This window comes from Cetorhinus maximus, chromosome 21 (assembly GCF_964194155.1).
Source record: "Cetorhinus maximus chromosome 21, sCetMax3.hap1.1, whole genome shotgun sequence".
NCBI classification, from domain to species: Eukaryota; Metazoa; Chordata; class Chondrichthyes; order Lamniformes; family Cetorhinidae; genus Cetorhinus; species Cetorhinus maximus.
The window spans coordinates 3,417,945-3,442,411 of record NC_135899.1 but is presented as its reverse complement, the minus strand read 5'-3'; the positions used below and the strand labels follow the sequence as shown (position 1 = coordinate 3,442,411).

Below are 24,467 nucleotides of genomic sequence, written 5' to 3'. Positions count from 1 at the left end.
ACCATTGATTCCACATAAAGTTCTTACGCATCCTTGGCCCAAAGTCAGATTCTACCTCTTTCATGTCCATGGCACGTTCTTCATCATCATGGTCGACTACTTTACAAATACCTAATTATTCAACAATTGCACAATATGTTAAGCATAACTGCCACGTGCACTCTTAAGGGCTATTTTCAGTTTATTTGGCGTGCCTAGACAGATCATTATGGATAACAGTCCGCAATTTATTGGTAAGCCATTTTGGGATATGTATGAGAAATGGAATATCAGTCACACTACTTCTTCTCCTCATTACTCTAGATCGAACAGCCTAGCTGAACGAATCATTCATGCAGTGAAATCCCTAATTCTCAAATGTAGACAGACCAAGCAAGATCTACACATTGCAATGTTACATCTCAGACAACACCTTAAATGCAACTATTCCATCACCGGCAGGGCACATGCTTGGCAGGCCAGTACATACCAACTTACCAACTCTTACCCACTCGAATTCCTCAGAAACTAGAGAGCAAATTTTAAAACTACAAGATAAGGTGACTAATATGCACAATAAAAATTCAGGTACAGAATTGTGAAATTTACAGTTGGGTCAATGAGTTTGCATCCAGGATCCCACAAGCAACCAGCTGAGGTGACAAGGATTTGTTCAGAATCAAGGTCTTATGAAGTCATTACACACAAAGGTGCAACAGTGAAGCATAACCGGAGACAAATCAGATCCATTCCAGCTCCTCGACCACCGTACAGTCCTATTGCATCCAGGACAAGATCCCAAATACAACCAGGAACAACATCCAAGAATGACAATCCCACAGATCACTGTGAGCAATTAAAGAAACCTCCAGACGAGGTTACCATTGCAAGATCTGGGAGTACCAGCTGATTATCTTTACGCTTTAGAGACTCACAGATTCATCAGTTCAATGCACTTGTGTAATGGGGACTAAACATGAGCGTGTATTGTAAATAGTTATACTTCTTTGAAAGAGGGGAAGGTGACATTCAAACAAAGAGCAGTGAGCATAACTTTCAGCGAGTGAGAGAGAGAGGAAAATTGACAGGCGGAGAGAGAGGTGAGATCATGAGTGACAGAGAGAGAGTGTGTGTGACGTGCACAGAGAGGGGGAGAGAGAGAAAGAGGGGGCATAATCGGCAGTGAGAGGGAGAGGGTGACAAAAACAGAGAGAAAGAGGGAGAGAGAGTATGTGCCAGGCAGAGAGAGCAAGTGACTGTCAGTGAGAGACAGAGAGAGACAGAGAGTGACGAGCAGAGAGAGAGGGAGTTAGAGAGGGTGACAGGTAGCCACGACAAGCAGAGCGGAAGAAGGGGCACAACATAGGGAGAGGGAGCATGACGGACATAACAGCATATGAAATGGGAACGGGAGTAGACCATTCAGCCCCTCGAGGCTACTCCGCCATTCAATACGATCATGGCTGATCTGCTTGTGCTTCAAATTCCACATTCCCGTCTACCCCCGAGAACCTCTGGTCCCCTTGCCTAACAAGAATCTCTCTACCTCTGCCTTCAAAATATTCAGTGACCCCACCTCCACCACCTTCTGAGGCAGAGTTCCAAATTCCTACAACCTTCAGAGAGAAAAAAATTCTCCTCATCTCTGTCCTAAAAGAGCAACACCTAATTTTAAAACAGTGCCCCCTAGTTCTGGACTCATCCTCAAGAGGAACTATCCTTGTCAAGGCTCCGCTATACGGGCCACATCGTCCGCATGCCTGACACGAGACTCCTGAAACAAGTGCTCAATAGGGCGAGTGAGCCCCAGGAGGGCAGAGGAAACACTTCAAGGAAACCAACAAAGGCTCTTTGAAAAAGTGCAACACCCCACCAACATCTGTGAGTCCCCAGATCAAGACTGCCTGAGGTGGAGGGAAAGCATCCGGGAAGGTGCTGAACACGTTGAACCTCATCGCCAAGGGCTATCTGAAGCCAAACATTGACAGCGAAAGGAGCGCATGGCAACCCGGGCACCCCACCCACTGTACCCCTACCACTCCACCCACCCTACACCCTGCCACCCTCTGCCCTACCTGTGACAGAGCCTGTAGGTCACACATTGGACTGTTCAGTCACCTGAGAACTCATTTTTAGTGAGGAAACAATTCATCCTCGACCCCAGGGACTGCCTAAGAAGATGAACATTGTGCAATGATCAGTGAACATCCCCACTTCTGATGTTATGACAGACGGAAGGTCATTAATGAAGCAGTGGAAGATGGTTGGACCTAGGACACTGCTCTGAGGAACTCCTGCAGTGATGTCCTGGAGCTGAAATGACTGACCTCCAACAACATGACCATCTTCCTTTGTGCTAGGTATGACTCAAACCATAGGAGAGCTTTCCCCCTGATTCCCATTCACTCCAGTTTTACCAGGGCTCCTTGATGCCACACTCAGTGAAATGCTGCCTTGGTGTCAAGGGCAGTCACTCTCACCTCACCTTGCGAGTTCAGCTCTTTTGTCCATGTTTGAACCAAGGCTGAAATGAGGTCAAGAGCTGAGTGAACATGGCGAAACCCAAGCTGAGCATCAGTGAGCAGGTTATTGCTAAGCAAGTCCTGCGCGATAGCAATGTTGACAATCCCTTCCATTACTTTACTGATGATCAAGTGTAGACTAATGGGGTGGTAATTGGGTGGATTGGATTTGTCCTGCTTTTTATGTAAAGGACGTACCTGGGCAATTTTCCATATTGCCGGGCAGATGCCAGTGTCTTAGCTGTACTTCAACAGCTTGGCTAGGCGGGCAGCAAGTTCTGAAGCATCAGTCAGTATTATTGCCGGAATATTGTCAGGGCCCATAGCCTTTGCACTGTCCAGTGTCTTCAGCCATTTCTTGATATCACGTGGAGTGAACCAAATTGGCTGAAGACTGGCATCTCTGATGCTGGGTTCCTCCGGAGAAGGCTGAGATGGATCATCCACTCCGCACTGAAGATTGTTGCAAATGCTACAGTCTTATCTTTTTCACTGATGTGCTGGGGTCCCCCATCATTGAGGATGCAAATTTTGTGGAGCCTCCTCCTCCAGTGGGTTGTTTAATTGTCCACCATCATTCACAACTGGATGTTGCAGGACTGCAGAGCTTAGATCTGATCCATTGGTTGTGGAATCGCTTAGCTCTGTCTATCACTTGCTGCTTATGCTGTTTGGCATGCAAGTAGTCCTGTGTTATAGCTTCAGCAGGTTGGCACCTCATTTTTAGGTATGCCTGGTGCTGCTCCTGGCATGCCCTCCTGCACTCTTCATTGATCCAGGGTTGATCCCATGACTTGGTGGTAATTGGAGAGGGGGGGATACGCTGGGCCATGAGGTTACAGACTGTGGTTGAGTACAATTCTGCTGCTGCTCATGCACCTCAAGGTTTCCCAGTCTTGAGTTGCTAGATCTGTTTGAAACACCACAACATGATGGAGGGTATCCTCAAAGTGAAGGCGGGCCTTTGCCTCCACAATGACTGTGTAGTGGTCACTGCTACCATTACTGTCATGGACAGATGCATCTGCAGCAGGCATGTTGGTGAGGATAAAGTCAAGCATGTTTTTCCCTCTTGTTGGTTCCCTCACCACCTGCCGCAGACCCAGTCTATCAGCTATGTCCTTTAGGACTCGGCCAGCTTGGTCAGTAGCGGTGCTCCCGAGCCACTCTTGGTGATGGACATTGAAGTCCGCACCCCGAGTGCATTCTGAGCCTTTGTCACGCTCAGAGCATCCTCCAAGTGATGTTCAACATAGAGCAGTACTGATTCATCAGCTGACAGGGGCTCGCTAAGTGGCATCAGCAGGAGGTTTCCTTGCCCATATTTGACATCGTTCCATGAGATTTCATGGGATCCATCGTCAATGTTGAGGACTCCCAGGGCAACTCCCTCCTGAGTGTATACCACTGTGACGCCACCCCTGCTGCTGGTGGGAGGGGACCTATCCAGGGATGGTGATGGTGCTGTCTGGGACATTGCCTGTAGGCTATGATTCTGTGAGTATGAGTATGTCAGGCTGTTGCTTGACTAGTCTGAGAGACAGCTCTCCCAATGTTGGCAATTTTTAGAAAGGAGGACTTTGCAGGGTTGACAGGGCTGAGTTTGCCTTTGTTGTTTCCGGTGCCTAGGTCATTGCCAGGTAGTCCATCCAGTTTCATTCCTTATTGACTTGTTTTTAACGGTTTGATACAACCGAGAAGCTTGCTAGACTATTTCAGAGGACATTGTAAGAGGCAACCAGATTGCTGTGGGTCTGGAGTCACATGTAGGGCAGGCCAGGTGAGGACGACAGATTTCTTTCCGCAATGGACATTCATAAACCAGATGGGTTTTTACAACAATCGACAATAGTTTCATGGTCAACATTAGACTTATAATTCCAGATTTTAATTGAATTCAAATTTCACCATCTGCTGTGGTGGGATTCGGACCCAGGCCCCTGGAGCATTACCCTGGGCCTCTGGAATACTAGTCCAATGACAATGCCAATGCCTCCCTGTTGCCTGGAAGGATCCAGGTGCAGAGAAATTCAGGACAGCAGTAACGTGACTGCCACGAACAGTAATAGGGCTGGATTTTATGCTGAGGGTGGGATCCACACACCCTCATGTAAATTTCAGGGGCAATCACACTGCTGCTGAGTCAACTCGCCTCAATTCGGCCAAAGTCAGGTGACCACCTGACACCTCCCCTGCTAGCCTTAAAATTATGAGGTGGGGTGAGACTGGGTATTGTGTAATGAGAAAGGAATAATTGGCAATCTAGTTGTGCGAGGCCCCTTGGGGTTGAGCGACCATAATATGACAGAATTCTTCATCAAGATGGAGAGTGACGTAGCTGATTCTGAGACTTGGGTCCTGAATCTTAATAAAGGAAACTACGATGGTATGAGGCGCGAGTTGGCCATGATGGATTGGGAAACGTTACTTAAAGAGATGACGGTTGATAGGCAATGGCAAACATTCAAAGAGCGCATGGGTGAACTGCAACAATTGTTTCTTCCTGTCTGGCGCATAAGTAAAACAGGAAAGGTGGCCAAACTATGGCTTACAAGGGAAATTAGAGACAATATTAGATGCAAGGAAGAGGCATACAAATTGACCAGAAAAAACAACAGACCTGAGGATTGGGAGCACTTTAGATTTCAGCAAAGGAGGACCAAGGGATTGATTAAGAAGGGGAAAATAGAGTACAAGAGTAAGCTTGCAGGGAACATAAAAACTGACTGTAAATGTTTCCATAGGTATGTGAAGAGAAAAGGATTGGTGAAGACAAATGTAGGTCCCTTGCAGTCAGAAACAGGGGAATTTACAATGGGAACAAAGAAATGGCTGACCAACTAAATACATACTTTGGTTCTGTCTTCACAAAGGAGGACACAAATAACATACCAGAAATGTTGGGGAACACAGGGTTTAGTGAGAGGGCGGAACTGAAAGAAATCAGTATTAGTAGGGAAATGGTGTTGGGGAAATTGATGGGATTGAAGGCCGATAAATCACCAGGGCCTGATAATCAACATCCCAGAGTACTTAAGGAAGTGGCCCTAGAAATAGTGGTCATCTTCCGAGATTCAAAGACTCTGGAACAGTTCCTACAGATTGGAGGGTAGCTAATGTAACCCCACTATTTAAAAAGGGAAGCAGAGAGAAAACAGGGAATTATAGACCAATCAGCCTGATGTCGGTAGCGGCGAAAATTCTAGAGTCCATTATAAAAGATTTAATAGCTGGAATGTGGAAAACAGTGGCAGAATCGGACAGAGTCAGCTTGGATTTATGAAAGGGAACTCATGCTTGACAAATGTACTGGAGTTTTTCGAGGATGTAACTAGTAGAGTTGATGAGGGGTAGCCAGTGGATGTGGTTTATTTGGATTTTCAGAAGGATTTCCACAAAGTTCCACATAAGTGATTGGTGTGTAAAATTAAAGCGCATGGGATTGGGGGTAGTGTATTGAGATGGATAGAAAACTAGTTGGCAGAAAGGAAACAAAGAGTAGGAATAAACGGGTCTTTTTCGGAATGGCAGGCAGTGACTAGTGGGGTACCGCAGGGATCAGTGCTGGGACTCCAGTTATTCACAATATGTATTAATGATTTAGAGGAGGGAATTAAATGTAATATCTCCAACTTTGCGGATGACACAAAGCTGGGTGGGAGGGTGAGCTGTGAGGAGGACGCAGAGATGCTTCAGTGTGATTTGGACAAGCTGAGTGAGTGGGCAAATGCATGGTAGATGCAGTATAATGTGGATAAATGTGAGGTTATCCATTTTGGTAGCAAAAACAGGAAGGCAGATGATTATATGAATGGCTATAAATTGAGAGAGCGGAATGTGCAACGAGACCTGGGTGTCCTTGTACACCAGTCACTGAAGCTAAGCATGCAGGTGCAGCAGGCGGTAAAGGAGGCAAATGGTATGTTGGCCTTCATTGCCAGAGGATTTGAGTACAGGAACAGGGATGCCTTGCTGTAATTGTACAGGGCCTTGGTGAGACCACACCTGGAATATTGTGTGCAGTTTTGGTCTCCTTATCTGAGGAAAGATATACTTGCTATAGATGGAGTGCAGTGAAGGTTTACCTGACTGATTCCTGGGATGGCAGGACTGACATATGAGGAGAGATTGAGTTGATTAGGATCATATTCGCTGGAGTTCAGTAGAATGAGGGGAGATCTCATAGAAACCTATAAAATTCTAACAGGACTAGACAGGGTAGATGCAGTAAGGATGTTCCCGATGGTGGGGGAGTCCAGAGTCAGGGGTCACAGTCTGAGGATACGGGGTAGACCATTTAAGACTGAAATGAGGAGAAATTTCTTCACCCAGAGAGTGGTGAGCCTGTCGAATTCGTTACCACAGAAAGTAGTTGAGACCAAAACATTATATGCTTTCAAGAAGGAGTTAGATATAGCACTAGGGACGAAAGGAATCAAAGGGTATAGGGAGAAAGCAGGAGGAGGCTATTGAATTGGATGATCAGCCATGATCATAATGAATGGTGAAGCAGATTCAAAGGGCCAAATGGCCTACTCCTGCTCCTAGTTTCTATGTTTCTATGTTTCTGTGGGAATGGGTGAACCAGTGGCGGGTATGTCACCAAGGACATAGCACCCTAATTTACAGGTCCACCTGCCTGTTTGTCCATCCACGAATGGTCCGTAAAGTTCAGCCGATATTGTCCAGGTGAAAGTCCAGCTATCAGTGGACAAATCTCCCTAAACTCCACTGGAGGAGAGGCTGCACCTTCCTCGGAGGTGAGACACTGAGAAATCTAAGTGTCATCTTCTTGATCATCAATCCTGGTGAGTGGGGATTCCCCCATATACTGCCGGGATTAACTAGGGTTGAGGTTGAGGATTAAATTGGGGGTCGAATAGTGGTATTTTCACTGGGCTGGAAATCCAGAGCCCCAGTGTAATGTTCTGGTGACCTGGGTTCCAAACCCACCACAACAGATGGTGGAATTTGAGTTCAATAAAAAAAAGTAGAATTAAAAAAAGTCTAATGATGTTGTTGATTGTTGTGAAAGCCCATCTGGTTCACTAATGTCCTACAGGGAAGGACATTTTAGCTGGTCTGGCCTATATGTGACTCCAGACTCACAGCAATGTGGTTGACTCTTAAAATACTCTCTGAACAAGGGCAACAAACGCTGGCCTAGCCAGCAATGCCCATGTCCCATGAACGAATAATAATTTAAAAAATTGTGTGGGCGGGCTGACCACCCACACTGTGGTGGAGTGGACTCTGTGTGGACATTAGGGAAAAGACACTTTGTTGAGGTGAATTATAAACCGGCAGAGTTAAGGCAGTCACAGTTCCTGCCTATTTAACTCCATTTAGCACCCACAGTGAGAGGGAAATCATAGGACAATCCAGACAAACAAATTCCACTGGCCCACTCACTCCCCCTATCATTTAGTATGTTTATTTTATGTTCAGTGTTACTGAAGACATGAGGAATATTGAACATTTGAAAGGTTTGATTCCCAAATGTAATCGATCACTGATTGATCGTGGGCTTTCAGAAAACCAGCCTCCAGTAAAAGCAGCAGCATTTTTCAGTTTTCAAATGTAGCTCCCTCCTGTCCCTTACATTTCTGACCAGTCTACTGATCGAGTGGGAAATAGAATTGGCACCGACGGACAATATGGAAATCCCCAAGACTCCAGGATTTGGTACAGCGTCAGGAACGGGACAGATGGAATTTCAGCAGATCCCAGATCTGTCCTGAAAATACATCCATTGGGAATTCTGGGCCAGGCTAATTGTTCAGCAAAAAAATATCAAATGGAAACAGATCAGACAATTATATATTTTAACAGAAAACTGACTGAAGTAAAATCTAGTCAGTTACAATACAATTAGATATTTATTATAAAGAGACAGATCCCTTCAACTAATAACAGAGAAAGCTGTTTAATAGCTGGTGTCAGGAAGCTCACACCCACCTGTATTAATCACCGTCAGCATCTTTTTCCACACTCTGTACTGCAGTGACCCAATGTACTTCCCCACATTTATTAAAGGGTAAACCTTCTGTGGCTCTGGGAGAGTTCGCTTCACTCTGAAACAGGAGATAAAGGTCAGTGTTGGATCATTCCAGGGTGAGGGAGAAATATGTTAGAAATAAAAATCAAATCAAGGGTGTAAATTTTACCTTTTCTGTAGATCTTGAATTTTCTGTGGAACAAGAACAATTATTAATGTTTGTGTTTGGAGAACATTTTATCACAAAAAGTAAAGAAACAAACTGGATTCCACAGAAAAGTACATTATAAATTTCGCAAGTTATTGGACTGCTTCTTCCTGTCCTCACTGGACTGTGAGTTACTCCACAATATTACAAATGACTCGATCTTACTGCACAACACAACTCAGAGGTACAATCCAATTGTAAAATCCTGATGGATGTCCAATTATTGGAATTAATTTAACAGCACTGTGGGTATACATACACCACAGGGACTGCAGCTGTTCAAGAAGGCAGCTCACCACCACCTTTTCAAGGGCAATTAGGAATGGGCAACAAATGCTGGCCTAGCCAGCAATGCCCACTTCCCATGAAGGAATAAACAAAACAGTTGCTTGGTAGAACAGAACTTGAATATTGATGAAAAGAGACGTTACTTGTGAAAAAATTTCAGATGAAAAGATTATTTTCTCTTTTCAGCAATAATTAATTAATTGTTTAAAGAGAATTACTTTAATGATTTCATTTAATAATTTGTATGTGTCCTGGAGACAAATGTTTCTGTGACTCTGTACCAGTGTTGTCCAATAGAAATCACGGACTATCCTAGAAAGACGGGGAAATCTGCAATGTTAGTTTTACGTTCAGCCTTGGGGCTAATCAAACTTGTCTTTGAATCTTTGTCTGCAGTTATACTACAGATAGCGTCTCAGACCACTCTGTGTAACCTGAAAACCTGAACCATGCAGAATATAAACAAGTTCCAGATGTAGCAATTTCCAAGTTAAAGGCAGCCGTTAGTGACCTTGGGTGTGAGACAGAGGAAACAAAATGTCACAGGTGATTGGTATTATTCTGGTCAGTGAATTTTATATTCTAGATATTGATGACACAACCTGTTCATTCTTCACGACAGTCTCAAAGAAAAGAGGTGAAGGAGAGAGAAATAAATAACAGGCACCGTTAAAAACTTGATGTTGTCCTGTTCACTCAGCTCTTGTTCAATATCCCGAACAGTGACTGAAAGCGATGAGATTTCCTCCGTTATCTTCTCAATCCTCTCCTTCATCTCCTGACTCTTTTTCTCTTTCTCCAGGTTCAGATCTTCCAACACGATTCTCTCTTCCTCACGGAGAAACTGGTGAAGTTTTTCAAATTCGGCTGTAATCTGTTTCTCTGTATTTACACTTTGGTCCTTTGGAAATTATCAGTGAGGTTGAAAAATCAAATGAGGATTTTAAAAAGGTTATTTAGCCTGAGCAGTTCTGTTCATATCAGAATATTATACAGAAAAAATATTCCCAATCTTGTTAATCCACATCCAGATAATTTATTGAGATGTCTGTATGATTTATTTTATACAGAGAAAGTTATTCTCTAATGTTCTGAAATCTAGTTACTTCATTATACATTAGATATAATAGATGATAGATGATCAGACGATAATTTATTCAGAAGAGGGAGCTCTAACTGAGGATCAAGTTGCTAATTTCTCTATTTGGTTTATTGGTGACTATCTTGTATTTAAAACCCCAAGTTTTGGACTCCCTGTCAAACAGAAACATCTTCTTAACATCTACACTATCAAAAACTTTCATAATTTTAAAGGACTCTCTAAGGTCATCTCACAGATTCTCTTTTCCAGCTGGTTGAATCTTTCCCTAAAGGTAAAACCTCTCAGTTCTGGTATCATCTTTGTAATTATACTTTTGCGCCTTCTCCACTACCTCTTTATCCTTTTTATAATATTGGAGACAGAATTCTGCACAGTACAATTCTGGATGTCTATAATTCTGTACAGAATGTCAAACAAAATAAGATCAGAAGTACCTGAATGTGGGTTAATGTTTTCTCATAATCACTTTTTACAGCATCACGTTCCTTCTTCTTGTCCAGGATCGGCTTCAGTAAATTTTGCAGTTCCTCCTGATGAAAGAATAACAATTAATTTGTACATTTTTCAAAAATAAACACCCAAAATTAAACATCATACAGTTAAAATTAAAAATCTGAAGGCTCTTATTGTGGGGTACCTATTGCTTCACATTCAGCAGTTTGGTTGAAAAATGCTATCAAAGGTTTTCATCTTGCCCTCATCAGGACAATTCACAAGAAATTGCCAACATTAAGGGGACAACAATTTATACTGCTGGGAAGAGTGCTGATTGGTTGGCAAGTGGACTCTGATTGGTGGAGGCGTTGCCATGCAGAATGCAGCATGGAACAGTTAACTGCCCAGATGCGAATTTCTGATTGTTTAGTGTGGTAATTTGATGTGTAATATACCTTTAAGAAGAATGGTATACAGGATGATCACATGATCTTGTCATCCAATAGCTGTGTAGCTCGGGCTACCTCTGTAGTTAGTCGTCTTGAGTTAGGTTTTGTGTTAGAAGCACACAAGTGTAACAGCTGTGTCTCTTGTGTAAATAAACAGTATGTGCATCATCTAATATTGGTCTGCTGATCTGTTCTTTCTTCTGTACCAACTCGGCCATTCTGAATCATGCGTGCAACCCGTATTCTTTAGTCCCAGCAAATGGGTATTGAGAACACAACATTTAGCAAGTGTTGTCTAATCCTGATTGTGCTAAGAATTACACTGAAAATCAATTTAAGATTATCAGTCGGTCTTTCAGTGTGGCTCACTTATGCATGCTAGAAGCCACAAATATTCACACACAGGGCCCTGTGCTTAGCAGGCAGATGGAGCCTGCCCCACATGCTGCACCTTTTACAACTAAACAAAAGCTTGGGGAACAGCCATTCCCTGGTTCACTCCCCAGGGCAAAGCCTTGACCAATCACAGTTGACCTGGTTTGAATATTGAACAAAAGCACATTCATGCCTTTGTTACCTCCAGAATGTTCCAACGCATTCCTGGCTGCTCTCCCACATTCTACCCTCCATAAACTTGAGGCCATCCAAAACCCTGCTGCCCATCTTCTTACACCACGCCCCATTCACCTATCATCCTGGTGCTCGCTGACCTACATTGGCTCCCGCAAAAAACACCTCGATTTTAAAGTTTGCATCTGTAATAAAACATTGTGTAATAACTTTATAAAATCCTAAAACAGCGACGCCCATTACCTCTGCCAAGGGCACGTCTCTATCACAAGCACTGAAACAAGCCATTATTAATCCTGATAGCAGGGATGGGAGGTGATCTTATGACTCAAACATAAACCAACTGTCTGAAGATTAAACAGGATGTCCTGGCAAGAAATGAGTTTATTGGTCCTGGATTGGACAAACAGCTGGGAGAAGCAGGGTGATTCTAATCCCCATGGCTGATAGTGGCAGCCTCCTCAGAATAGTTTGCTGGTCCTGGGTTTCTCATGGAAATAAGAGGGATTACTTTGAATACCTGTCCCTTGCCAATGGACAAATGAATAAATTAATGGCATAAAAACTTGCCAGAAATGAGGTAAATAAATGGATTCTTGAAAGGGAAAAACAACACTTTGGACAGAAGGGAGCCTCTCGAGGTGGACCAGTGCTGGCTCCGGCCTAGCACCCTGGTTAGTCCAAGAAGACTTTGGACAAAGGAGAGCTTTTCAAAATGATCTATGCTGGCTTTGGCCTAACATTTTGACTAGCTAAAGAAGACTGAAGAAAACAGAAGAAACTGCCCCTTTCAGTTATGAAGATCAGCTTCATTCCTCCATTTGCCCAATCCGGGACTGTAAACCATTCTGAGGAGACTGTCACCATCAGCCATGGGGATCAGCATCCCCCTGCTGTTCCCCGCTGTTTGTCCAATCCAGGACCAATAAACTGTTCTCACTTGTTACTTATGCATTTTCTGCCTATTTAGATTACACATCATATCTAAACCGTTCCTTCTTAATAAATTTAAACTACCTTAAATTCACGGATGAGTTCTCGACTCCCTATTTTGGGTAATCTGAGCCTCCAGAACTTTAAATCTTACAAATCCTTTAAAATCACTCCATGGCCTTGCTCCCCGCTAGGTCTGTAATCTCCTTCGGCCCCACAATGTTGTGAGATATCTGCTCTCATTTAATTCTGGCCTCTTGACCATCCCTGATTTTAATTACTCCACCATTGGTGGCTGCACCTTTGACTGCAGAGGTCCTGAGCTCTGGGATTTTCTCCCTAACCCCATTCACCTCTCGACTTTTAGTCCTTGTAAACACTCCTTAAAACCTGTCTCTTTGCCTGAGCTTTGCACCATCCGTCCTAATATCTCCCGATGTGGCTCAGTGTCTAATTTTACTTTACAACACTCCTGTGAAGGACCTGAGGATGTTTTATGACATTAAAGGTGCTAGATAAATATAGGTTTTTGTTGTTGATGTAAAGTGAGACTCCTTTTATACTAAAGTGAATCTTTCATCCTCTGTTGTAGAAGAGTTTAGGTTTAATAATTATTTACAATTAGTTTGTAGTTTAGCTTAGTTAATGATCAAGTAATTCAAGTTTATTAATCAATTAATCCAATATGATATGCTGATGAATTGTAGTCAATGCAGGACACTAGTACATCATGTGACTAGGTCTTAGCAGTCACATCCACACTCGACAAGTGGGCAACACCACATGGCCACAAGACAATGCTTCAAAGACATCACGGTTCAGCAGTCCTGGTCTGGGACCATCATCCTCCCTAGCAATTAAAACTTACCAGTTTATATTCCTTAAAATTCCAAAGCCTATCATGTGAAGGTTTTAAGCAGTTAGTCCTCATTCCTGATAATTAGTCTAGTCCTTTTAATTTGTAGTATTGTAAGAAGGGTAAAAGCAGTCACTTTCCTTCACAACACGAAACCATCTTTGGTTCTGTTAAGCTTAGAGTTAAGTTCTGTAATCAGTTTTTATCGCTATGTTGTTCTCTTGCCTTTAATTCCTTATGAAGATATAATGTATTGTGCTGCATCTTGTATGTGTATCCTGATACCTCAACTTGAGCACACCAATCAGTTTTTTGCACTAATTTTGTTTGTATTTTCTATGGGCTTTATGTAATTTCTGTAACTTTGTAATTTCTGAAAGGCTATGCACTGCTCTGTCCTCTTTTACTATTTTTAATTAATTTGTCCCAAGCACTGGTAGATACAACAAAAATATCGAAGCTCTGCTCTCAACCAAAACACACTGATAAGTACCTGTCTTAATCTGAGTTCTAGGGGACGTACGATATTGACACCTACATATCAATAGGCACCTGACACACTGAGCCCAATCACTGAGTGTTACTGACATCATACCCTCTACTATCTCAAACAAGCGGACACCAAAATTAACTTAAGACCCCTGTTATCTCTGTTGAAAGTCATAACATTTAATGAAAGAAGAGAAAAAGCTACAATGAGAGGGACTGTCCCATGAGTAATTGAGACATAGGAGGGCCAATCAGGAGTCAACAGGAAATGACATCAATTGATGACCGTTACACGTGAGAAACAAATCAAAAACTGATCATGCACCACTTAAACCAATCGGGAGTGATCATTTGCTGCCCGAGCCAATAAAAATTCAAAAGCATGATTGATCATGAATGTGGGCTGTGATTTGGAAAGAGTTTAAAAGCACCAGCTTTGAGCTACCAGACATGCATTGAATTAGAAACTGAAGACAAGAGACTGCTTTCCAGCTGGGAGCAGACCACAGAACTGACCGACCGGGAGGGAGAGAGGGAGAAGACCACGAGCCGACCGCGAAGGAGGGAGAGAGGGAGAAGACCACAGAACCGACCGGGAGGGAGAGAGGGAGAAGACCACAGAACCGACCGGGAGGGAGAGAGGGAGAAGACCACAGAACCGACCGGGAGGGAGAGAGGGAGAAGACCACAGAACCAACCGGGAGGGAGAGAGGGAGAAGACCACAGAACCGACCGGGAGGGAAAGAGGGAGAAGACCACAGAACCAACTGGGAGGGAGAGAGGGAGAAGACCACAGAACCGACCGGGAGGGAAAGAGGGAGAAGACCACAGAACCAACTGGGAGGGAGAAGACCACACAACCGACCGGGAAGGAAGGAGAGAGGGAGAAGACCACAGAACCGACCGGGAGGGAAAGAGGGAGAAGACCACAGAACCAACCGGGAGGGAGAGAGGGAGAAGACCACAGAACCAACCGGGAGGGAGAGAGGGAGAAGACCACAGAACCAACCGGGAGGGAGAGAGGGAGAAGACCACAGAACCAACCGGGAGGGAGAGAGGGAGAAGACCACAGAACCGACCGGGAGGGAGAGAGGGAGAAGACCACAGAACCAACCGGGAGAGGGAGAAGACCACAGAACCAACAGGGAGGGAGAGAGGGAGAAGACCACAGAACCAACCGGGAGGGGGGGAGGGAGGGAGAGAGGGAGAATACCACAGAACTGACCGACCGGGAGGGAGAGAGGGAGAAGACCACAGAACTGACCGACCGGGAGGGAGAGAGGGAGAAGACCACAGAACTGACCGACCGGGAGGGAGAGAGGGAGAAGACCACAGAACCAACTGACAGAGAGAGAGAAGATCACATGTCACCTTGTGCCCTGAGCTGAATCAGGAAACAAGAACCATGCTGAGCCAGTGAAGTCATTGCCTAACTTGTTAAGTATTACTTTTGTTACTTAATAAACATTTCCTGAGTTACATCACCAGATTGTCTCCTATTGCCTGAATGGTTAAAGTCTCAAAAGGACAAATTAATGTTGAGTGAGGGCAGACTCACGGATTTGGAAGTTAAACACCCACAAAAAATTACATTCACCCTGGTTTCTGCAGCAGAGATACAAATGGCAGTTCATCTAAAGACTGAGTAATTAAATAATAAATATTGAGAAATGCTCAAACAGAATCTATTAATGTTCCCTGTGTGGGATTCTGTTATCTGTTCCTGTATCTTATTTTACACAGTATCTCCTCACCTTTAACTCTTCAGTAGCTTCTTCCACTGGCAGCACCTCGTGGTTTTGATGACTTTTTGAAATTTGACAAATGACACAAATGGGCTGATTGTCAGTTTTACAGAAAACTTTCAGCTTCTCCTTGTGACGGCTGCATTCCTGCTGAATTTCACCACCTTTATCACTACTTACAAATGTCTCCACGACATTGGAGAGGGTGCGGTTGGGTCTGAGGTCCATGGATGAAGTCTCCTTTCGACAAACAGGACAGGAGGTAGTGCCAGCTTTCTCCCAGTAACGGGTTATACAGGATCGACAGAAGCTGTGATCACAGTCGATTAAGACAGGATCTTTATACAGATCATGGCAAATAGCACAGGAAAGATCAGCTTCCATCTCGAAGGACTGATAACCTTGCTCTGTGCTCTATGTAAAATGGTGATCAGTATGAAGTGAAATACTTTCAGTTTCATTTCCTGATTTCAGCAGCAACATAAACTACACCCAGAAAAGGGGAAATGAGGCATATAAATAGATTGCAGATAAATAAAATTTCACAGAATCACAGAATTGTTAAGGCACAGGAGGAGCCCATTCAGCCCATCATGTCTGCACCGGTCCCTGAATTCACTTCGTGCTATTCTCCAGCCTTCATCCCGTAACCCTGCACATTCATTCTCTCCAAATCACAGTCAAATTCCTTTTTGAATACCTCAATTGAACATGTCTCCACCACACTCTCAGGCAGTGTATTCCAGACCCTAATCACTCTCTGTGTGACAAAGCTTTTTTCTCATGTCACTTTTGCATCTTTTGCCAAGTACTTTAAATCTGTGCTGCCTCATTCTCGATCCTTTCATGAGTGGGAACCGTTGCTCCCTATCTACTCTGTCCAGATCTCTCATGATTTTGAATAACTCTATCAAATCTCCTCTCAGCCTTCTTTTCCCTGAGGAAAACAGTCCAAACTTCTCCAATCTATCTTCTTAACTGAAGTTCCTCATCCCTGGAACCATTCTCATCAATCTTTTCTGCACTCTTTCCAATGCCTTCATATCCTTCCTAAAGTGCGGCACCCAGAACTGGACGCAATACTCCAGCTGAGACCGAACGAGTGACTTATACAAATTCCACAAAACCCCCCTTGCTCTTGTACTCTATGTCCTTATTAATAAAGCCCAGGATACTGTATGCTTTATATACTGCTCTCTCAATCTGTCCTGCCACCTTCAGTGCTTGCGCACATACACCTCTTTCCCTCTGCTCCTAAACACCATTTGGAGATGAATTCTTTATTTTATATTGTCTCTTTATGTTCTTCCTACCAAAATGAACCACTTCATATTTCTCCACATTGAACATCATCCACCATTTATCCACCTGCTCCACAAACTCGCCTATGTCCTTTTGAAGTTCTCCACTATCCTCCTCACAGTTCACTATGATTCCAAGTTTTGTATCATCCATAAATATTCAAATTGTGTCCCGTACACCAGAGTCTAGGTCATTAATATGAAGCAGGAAAAGCAAAGGTCCCAACACTGACCCCTGGGGAACTCCACGAAACCTTCCTCCAAACGAAAAAACATCCATTAACCACTGCTCTCTATTTCCTGTCTCTCGGCCAATCCCATGTCCATATCGCTATTCTCCTTTTTATTCCATGAGCTATAACCCTGTTCACAGGTCTGTTGCAGACACTGTCCCAATGCCTTTTAGAAGTCCATGTACACCACATCAACATCATCACCCTCATCAACCTTCTCTGTTAAAACCCCCAAAAATTGAATAAATATTCTGACAGAAATAAACCTTGAGTAACAAAATCATTTGTGAAAATAATTAGAAAAATTCCCATTCTGTTTCTCTCACTATCTCCTTTCCCACTCTGTCGCTCTCCCTCTCCCCCTTTCCCACCCTGTCTCTCTCACTCTCCCCGCTTTCCCACTCTCTTTCAATCTCCCCCCTTTCCCACTCTGGCTCCCACACTCTGTCGCCCTTTCCCACTCTCTCTCTCCCACACTCCCCTTTCCCACTCTCTCTCTCTCTCTCCTCCCCTTTCCCACTCTGCCCCTCTCACTCTGCCCGCATTTTTGGGGATGAGACTCACTGGGGATCAGGGAGGAGACTCACTGGGGATCGGGGGAGCAACTGACGGGATCGGGGGAGAAACTCAATGGGGATCGGGGGAGAGACTCGCTGGGGATCGGGGGAGAGACTCGCTGGGGAGCGGGGGAGAGACTCGCTGGGGAGCGGGGGAGAGACTCGCTGGGGATCGGGGGAGAGACTCGCTGGGGAGCGGGGGAGAGACTCGCTGGGGATCGGGGGAGAGACTCGCTGGGGATCGGGGGAGAGACTCGCTGGGGAGCGGGGGAGAGACTCGCTGGGGATCGGGGGAGAGACTCGCTGGGGATCGGGGGAGTGACTCACTGGGTATCAGGGGAGAGACCCGCTGGGGATCGGGGGAGAGACTCGCTGGGGATCGGGGGAGAGACTCGCTGGGGATCGGGGGAGAGACTCGCTGGGGATCGGGGGAGAGACTCGCTGGGGATCGGGGGAGAGACTCGCTGGGGATCGGGGGAGAGACTCGCTGGGGATCGGGGGAGAGACTCGCTGGGGATCGGGGGAGAGACTCGCTGGGGAGCGGGGGAGAGACTCGCTGGGGATCGGGGGAGAGACTCGCTGGGGATCGGGGGAGAGACTCGCTGGGGATCGGGGGAGAGACTCGCTGGGGATCGGGGGAGAGACTCCCTGGGGATCGGGGGAGAGACTCGCTGGGGATCGGGGGAGAGACTCCCTGGGGATCGGGGGAGAGACTCACAGGGGATCGGGGGGGAGAGACTCACTGGGGATCAGGGGATAGACTCACTGGGGATCGGTGAAAATTCTCTCCTCAATTTGACCGTTTTTGATTTGTTTTCCAACATGAAAAAGTGCCGCCCTGAGGGGAGGAAATGAGAATCTGACAACAGCAGAAAACACTGGGACTTCCACAGAGGGAGGTCACAGCTTCTGGAAATATCAAACATTACACCCACCCTCCTCAGCTCTGTGGGATTGTGTGGGGATAGAAATAAGAAAATGAGCAAAAGCTGGAACTGGAGCCTCAATGTAAAAATAAATCCTGTTCCCAGTTTAATGCATCACAAAAGGGTTTTACAATATCTGGGATTCAAACACCCACCACGTTGTTTATCAGGGGCAGAATTTTACGCCACGCGTCCCGATGTCATCCTGCACACGCGCAATCTCCAGGTCGGCGGGCACGCGCAGCTGTCGGAGCTGCGCCCGCCATCAATTAAAAGGCCACTTAAGGCCATTCAAAACCCAATGGAACCCGATTTTACATTTGCCGCCCGTGCGATTTCGTCCTCGTCGCACTGGCAAAACAGGCAGGCGGGCAGCCCACAATTTGCAAAACCCCTTCCAAGGGTGGGGTAAAAAGGGTCAGCAACATTGTCAATGTGAGTAGTGAGGAGTTTAGGAGATAGTTTGCTGCTGGTCGCTTATTTGAACACGACAGCTTCATCTCAGTTCTGAGCTTCATTCCTTGCATTTCTAGGCTGCATTTCAGAATTCATTGGTGTCTCAGCAGAGACCTGACGAGAATGAGATTATAAAAATAAAACCAACAATGAAATAAATCTGAAATGGAAAAGGTGTTTCAGGTCCAGAAACCCCCTCGTGGGTTCTGATCAACGGATACACATTTAAAACATCATTCACTTGTCTTTCCCCATCACACATACTGAATGGACTTCCAGACATTGCCAGAATTTTTACTTTCTTTGCCTGGTAGGAACAATTCCCCAATGAGTCCCATCGACTAGGAACTGATGTGTGACACGGGAGGGGATGGAGGAAAAGAAGGAAATTAAATATTCCACACTCTGGTGCCAGAGTTTCCTCATGAATAAATAATCTGGAAAGTACAACAGTTCTCAATGCATTAAGAATTGTAAAGGAGATTTCACTCCAGCTCCTAAGGCAGCACAGCTCAGACTGGGAGATTCCCGTGTGTTGATGCAGTGTACACTCTGGCACAGTAAGCAGAGCAGCAACACAGTCAAACACACTCATAATGTGACTTTCTTTCAGACGTCCCTCAGCCTCAATTTCCTCATCTCTTCTTCTGAAGGCAGCAACTGGCGACTCGGGAACAGCAGAGCTGAGCTCAGTTGTGTCCTCACTGGAGAGTAACAAGGCTGGGGCTCATTTCTCTGGGAAAGAGATGACAGAGAGGGAGACCTGATCAAGGCCTTTAACGTTATGAAAGGGGAGGGTAGATGTAGAGATGATGGGCGGAATTTTCTGTGCCCATTGGCAACGGGCGTGTTTGGCAGCGTGAGTGGACAAGACGGCGAGAAGGTCAAAAATCAGTTTCCCGCCATTGTGAAACCAGTTTGCAACCCACCGCTCCACCCGTCAATGGTGGGCCATGTTTCCCGCTGTCGGATGTCGGGAACTGCATTGTAAGATATCTGTATATTGTTATAAGCCCAGCTCGCCGGAATCACCCCCAACCCCACACCACGCTGGATCAGCCAAGCACATCACGCCGATGTGTTTCACAACTGTACATAAGCGACGGGCACCTGGGGGCTGCACTTCACTCGCGACTTCAAGCTTTGTTTGCCTATCTTGTTTCGGGCAGCACGGGCAGTCATCAGTGCCAGGCTTCACAGACAGAGCCACATCACTTTTAGGGGGCTCACAGGCAGGTCTCGACTAACCACATCAGCCATATGTGGATGACTTTTCAATGGCTGCAGGGCTAGGGCTTGTTTGGGGAAGGGGGAGAAGTGGGCTCAGGCAAGGGAAGAGGCTGCAGGGCGAGGGCTGTACTGGGGAAGGGAGTATCCCAGGGTGTGTGGGGGGCACAACTTGATCTTGTTGATTGAAAGTGGCCTCAAGATGATGAGGGCTGAGGAGGCAGTCTCCAGAGCAGAGGAGGCCAAATGGACATGTGAGGGTGTTTGTGAGAGACTGAGCAGTGATGTCCCTTGAGCTGGCAGTGAGTGAGATGCCAGTGAATGTGAAGGGCTTGAGTTTGTGAGTTTAGAGTGATGAGATGGTTGCCATATCCTGGCGGCAAGGATGAGACCATTCACCCTCTATCTGCACTGGATAGCCAACCTCTTCTGTGCATCATTGGCACTGACCATCACTGCTATCGCCTCCCAAGCCTGAGTGGTAATGTTGCTGCCCCTCCTGTGGCCAGAGTGGGGTTAGAGGACATCACAGTGAGCCTCCATAGTGTACAAAAGGTGCTCGAGGGGCGCGTCACTAAACCTGGGGACAGCAGTATTCTTGCCTTTCGGGGCCATGTCTTCTGTGCAGCAGTCCTGGGCTGGAAGCACTGAGAGGTGTGCGCGCGACTGAACTTTAAATGTGGCGTCCGGCGTGACGAAGTGGCGAGGTGGTGGCATGGCAGCAAATCGGAGCCTGCTCAGCATCGAAACGGCATGTTTCCCGGGAATGCATGAATAATTAGGCGGGATTGGGATGATATGGCATGAGAAGCTGCCATTGCAGCCGGCTAATAAAAAGTTCCTTTTCCCACCAGAACCTGCAGAATCACTGAATCTTAATGGCACAGAATGAGGCCATTCAGTCCATCGTGTCTGCACCGGCTCTCCAACTGAGCATTATCATCTCGTGCCATTGTCCTGCTTTTGCACACAAGCACACAAACACACAGATACACACACACACAGATACACACATACACAGATACGCACACACATATACACACACACAGATACACACACACACATAGACACACAGACACACACACACAAACACACACACATAAACACACACACACACACACACACACACATAGACACACACACAAACAAACACACACACATAAACACACACACACACACACAAACACATAGATACGCACACACACAGATACAGACACACACATACGCAGACACAAACACATATGTACACACACACATACACAAATATACACACACACATATATACACATAGGTGCACACACACAGGTATACACACACGCACAGATGCACATACACACACACATACAAACACATACATTCATACATACACAGGGCACACAAACATACACACACGCACACTTACACGGTGCCACAATGTTGGAAAATTGTGACTAATGTAAAGTCACTCGATATCACTTGAGTGATATCAGCCGGTAATATCACCAGCTAACCAAAAACATACTGGACTGTTTAAAGGGGATCCTTTTTAAAAGACAATAATGATGGCCACCATAGGTCATCTGATGTCTGAAATTGGAAATGAGATAGAGAAAACTGTTTTAAAGTGCAAGGACACCTTCCAAGGTTTTTTAAAAATTCATTTGTGGGGTGTGAACTTTGTTGGCTAGGCCAGCGTTTATTGCCCTTATACAGAGGGCATTTTTAAGAGTCAACCACATTGCTGTGGGTCTGGAGTCACATGTAGACCAGACCGGGTGGGGATGGCAGATCTCCTTCCCTAAAGGACATTAGTGAACCAGATGGGTTTTTGTGACCATCGACAAAGGTTTCACAGTCATCATTAGACTTTTAATTCCAGATGAATTCAAACTGCACCTTCTGCTGTGGTGGGATTCAAATCCAGGTCCCCAGAGCATTACCCTGGTTCTCCGGATTACCTTACCAGTCCAGTGACAATACCACTATACCACCATAAACAATGCCAAAGCAAACAAGACCCCACCAAGGAATTGTGAAGCCAGATTGACATTTTTTGGTAATATACAGACATCTACAAGGTACAAGTCAGGAATATGATGGAATACTCCCCACTTGCCTGGATGAGTGCAGCTCCCACAACACTCAAGAAGCTCAACATCATCCAGGACAAAGAAGCTCGCTTGACTGACACCACATCCACATTCACTCCCTCCACCACCAACGCACAGTAGCATCAGTGTGTACTATCCACAAGATACACTGCAGGAGTTCACCAAGGCTTCTTAGACAGCACCTTCTGAACCTACAACCACTACCATCTATAAGGACAAAGGCAACAGATAGATGGGAACTCCACCACCTGGAAATTCCCCTCTAAGCTACTCACCAACCTGACTTGGAAATATATCGCCATTCCTTCACTGTCATTGGGTCAAAATCCTGGAACTCCCTTACTAACAGCACTGTGGGTGTACCTGCACTGCATGGACTACAGCGGTTCAAGAAGGCAGCTCACCACCACCTTCTCAAGGGCAGTAAGGGATGGGCAATAAATGCTGGCCCAGGTAGCGAAGCCCACATCCCATGAATGAATTTTGAAAAATGCACATGCACAGACACACACACAGACACACACAATACAAACACACACACAGATACATGTACACACGGAGAAACAAACACATAAGCAATAGGAGCTGGGGTAGCCCCCATTAGGCCCCCTGAGCCTGCAATGGCTGATTGGTGATCTCAGTTATACTTTCCTGCCCAAGCCCCATATTTCTTGATATCCCTAGAGTCCATCTCAGCCTTGAAGATACTCAATGACTGAGCATCCATAGCCTCAGAGATTCATAATGCTCCGAATAAAGAACTTTCTCCTCATTTCAGTCTTAAATTATCAATCCTTTAGTTGCTCCCTCATTTGAGATTCTCCCACCAGGTGAAACAGCCTCTCAGAATCTACCCTTCTTCAGAATCTTACGTGTTTCAGTGAGATTGCCTCTCATTCTTCTAAACTCCAGAATATAGGCTCACTCTATTCAACCTCTCATCATTGGACAATCCTCTCATCCCTGGGCTCTATGATCCTATGATCCTACTGCTATTACTGCTGCTCCTGCTGTTGCTCCTACCATTGGGATAGACCCCGCCATTACTGTTACTGCTGGTATTGCTACTGCTAAAGCTACTGATTATTGTGAATGCTACAACTACTACTGCATTGCTGCTATGGCTGCTACTACTGATGCTGCTGGTACTAGATGTAACTAATGCAATGCTACTCGTATTATTATTACGAGTACTGCACACATTTATGTAGTGTCTTTAACAATGTCCCAGGCTGTTTAAAGAATAAATAACCTGGACAATGAACCAAAGAAGGAGATAACTTCCACATCACTGTCTAATGCTCCCTCCTGTAAAGTGCAAGTGTGTAAATGATGAAGGTGAACATGACTGGGTTCAGCTCTGATACTCTCTACGGTTAAGATGATTCTGATGAAGGGTTCATAACTGAAATATTAACCCAGTTACTATGTACAATCTACATTAATAACTTGGATAAAGGGACTAACTGTTTTGTGGATTCAAAAGCAAGTTGTGAGGAGGACACAAAGAGTCTGGGATATAGGTAAGTTCAGTCAATGGGCAAAAACTTGGCCGATGGAGTATAATGTGGAAAATGTGAGACTATCTGCTTTGGCAGGAAGAATAGGAAAACAGAATATTATTTGAATGGAGAGAGACTGCAGAATGCTGCAGTACAGAGGGATCTGGGTGTCCTTGTGTATGAATCACAAAAATTTAACATGCAGGTCCAGCAAGTAATTAGGAAGGCAAATGTAGGGAAGTTTTGCTATAACTGTACAGGGTATTGGTGCAACTGCATCTAGAGTACTGTGTACAGTTTTGTTCTCCTTACTTAAAAAGAGATATACTTGCAATGGAAGCAGTTCAGAGAAGGTCCACTAGACTGATTCCTGGGACAAAGGAGTTGTCTTATGAGGAAAGGTAGACCAGGTTGGGTCTATACGCATTGCAGTTAAGAAGCATGAGAAGTGATCTTATTGAAATAAAATGTTTCTGAGGGGGGAGATTGGTAGGGTAGATGCTGAGAAGATGTTTCCCCTCATGCAGGAATCTAAAACTAGGGGACACAGTTTTTAATCCCATTTAAGGTAGAGAAGAGAAGGAATTTCTTCACTCTGATG

The 24,467-nt window shown here is 45.2% G+C and overlaps 1 protein-coding gene across 1 annotated transcript in view; it reads right to left on the bottom strand.

Annotated features, from left to right (window-relative positions):
* The window catches only part of LOC144695597 (zinc-binding protein A33-like), a 37,811-nt gene extending 21,751 nt beyond the window's left edge, over positions 1-16,060 (bottom strand). Inside the window, exons 1-5 of the mRNA XM_078566496.1 lie at positions 15,584-16,060; positions 10,532-10,627; positions 9,663-9,896; positions 8,669-8,691; positions 8,460-8,575 (exon numbers count right to left, since the gene is read on the bottom strand). Coding sequence (XP_078422622.1) covers positions 8,460-8,575; positions 8,669-8,691; positions 9,663-9,896; positions 10,532-10,627; positions 15,584-15,958 — 844 coding nt within the window. The 5' untranslated portion in view covers positions 15,959-16,060. The remainder of the gene's footprint in view (positions 1-8,459; positions 8,576-8,668; positions 8,692-9,662; positions 9,897-10,531; positions 10,628-15,583) is intronic.
* Positions 16,061-24,467: the final 8,407 nt, after the last annotated feature.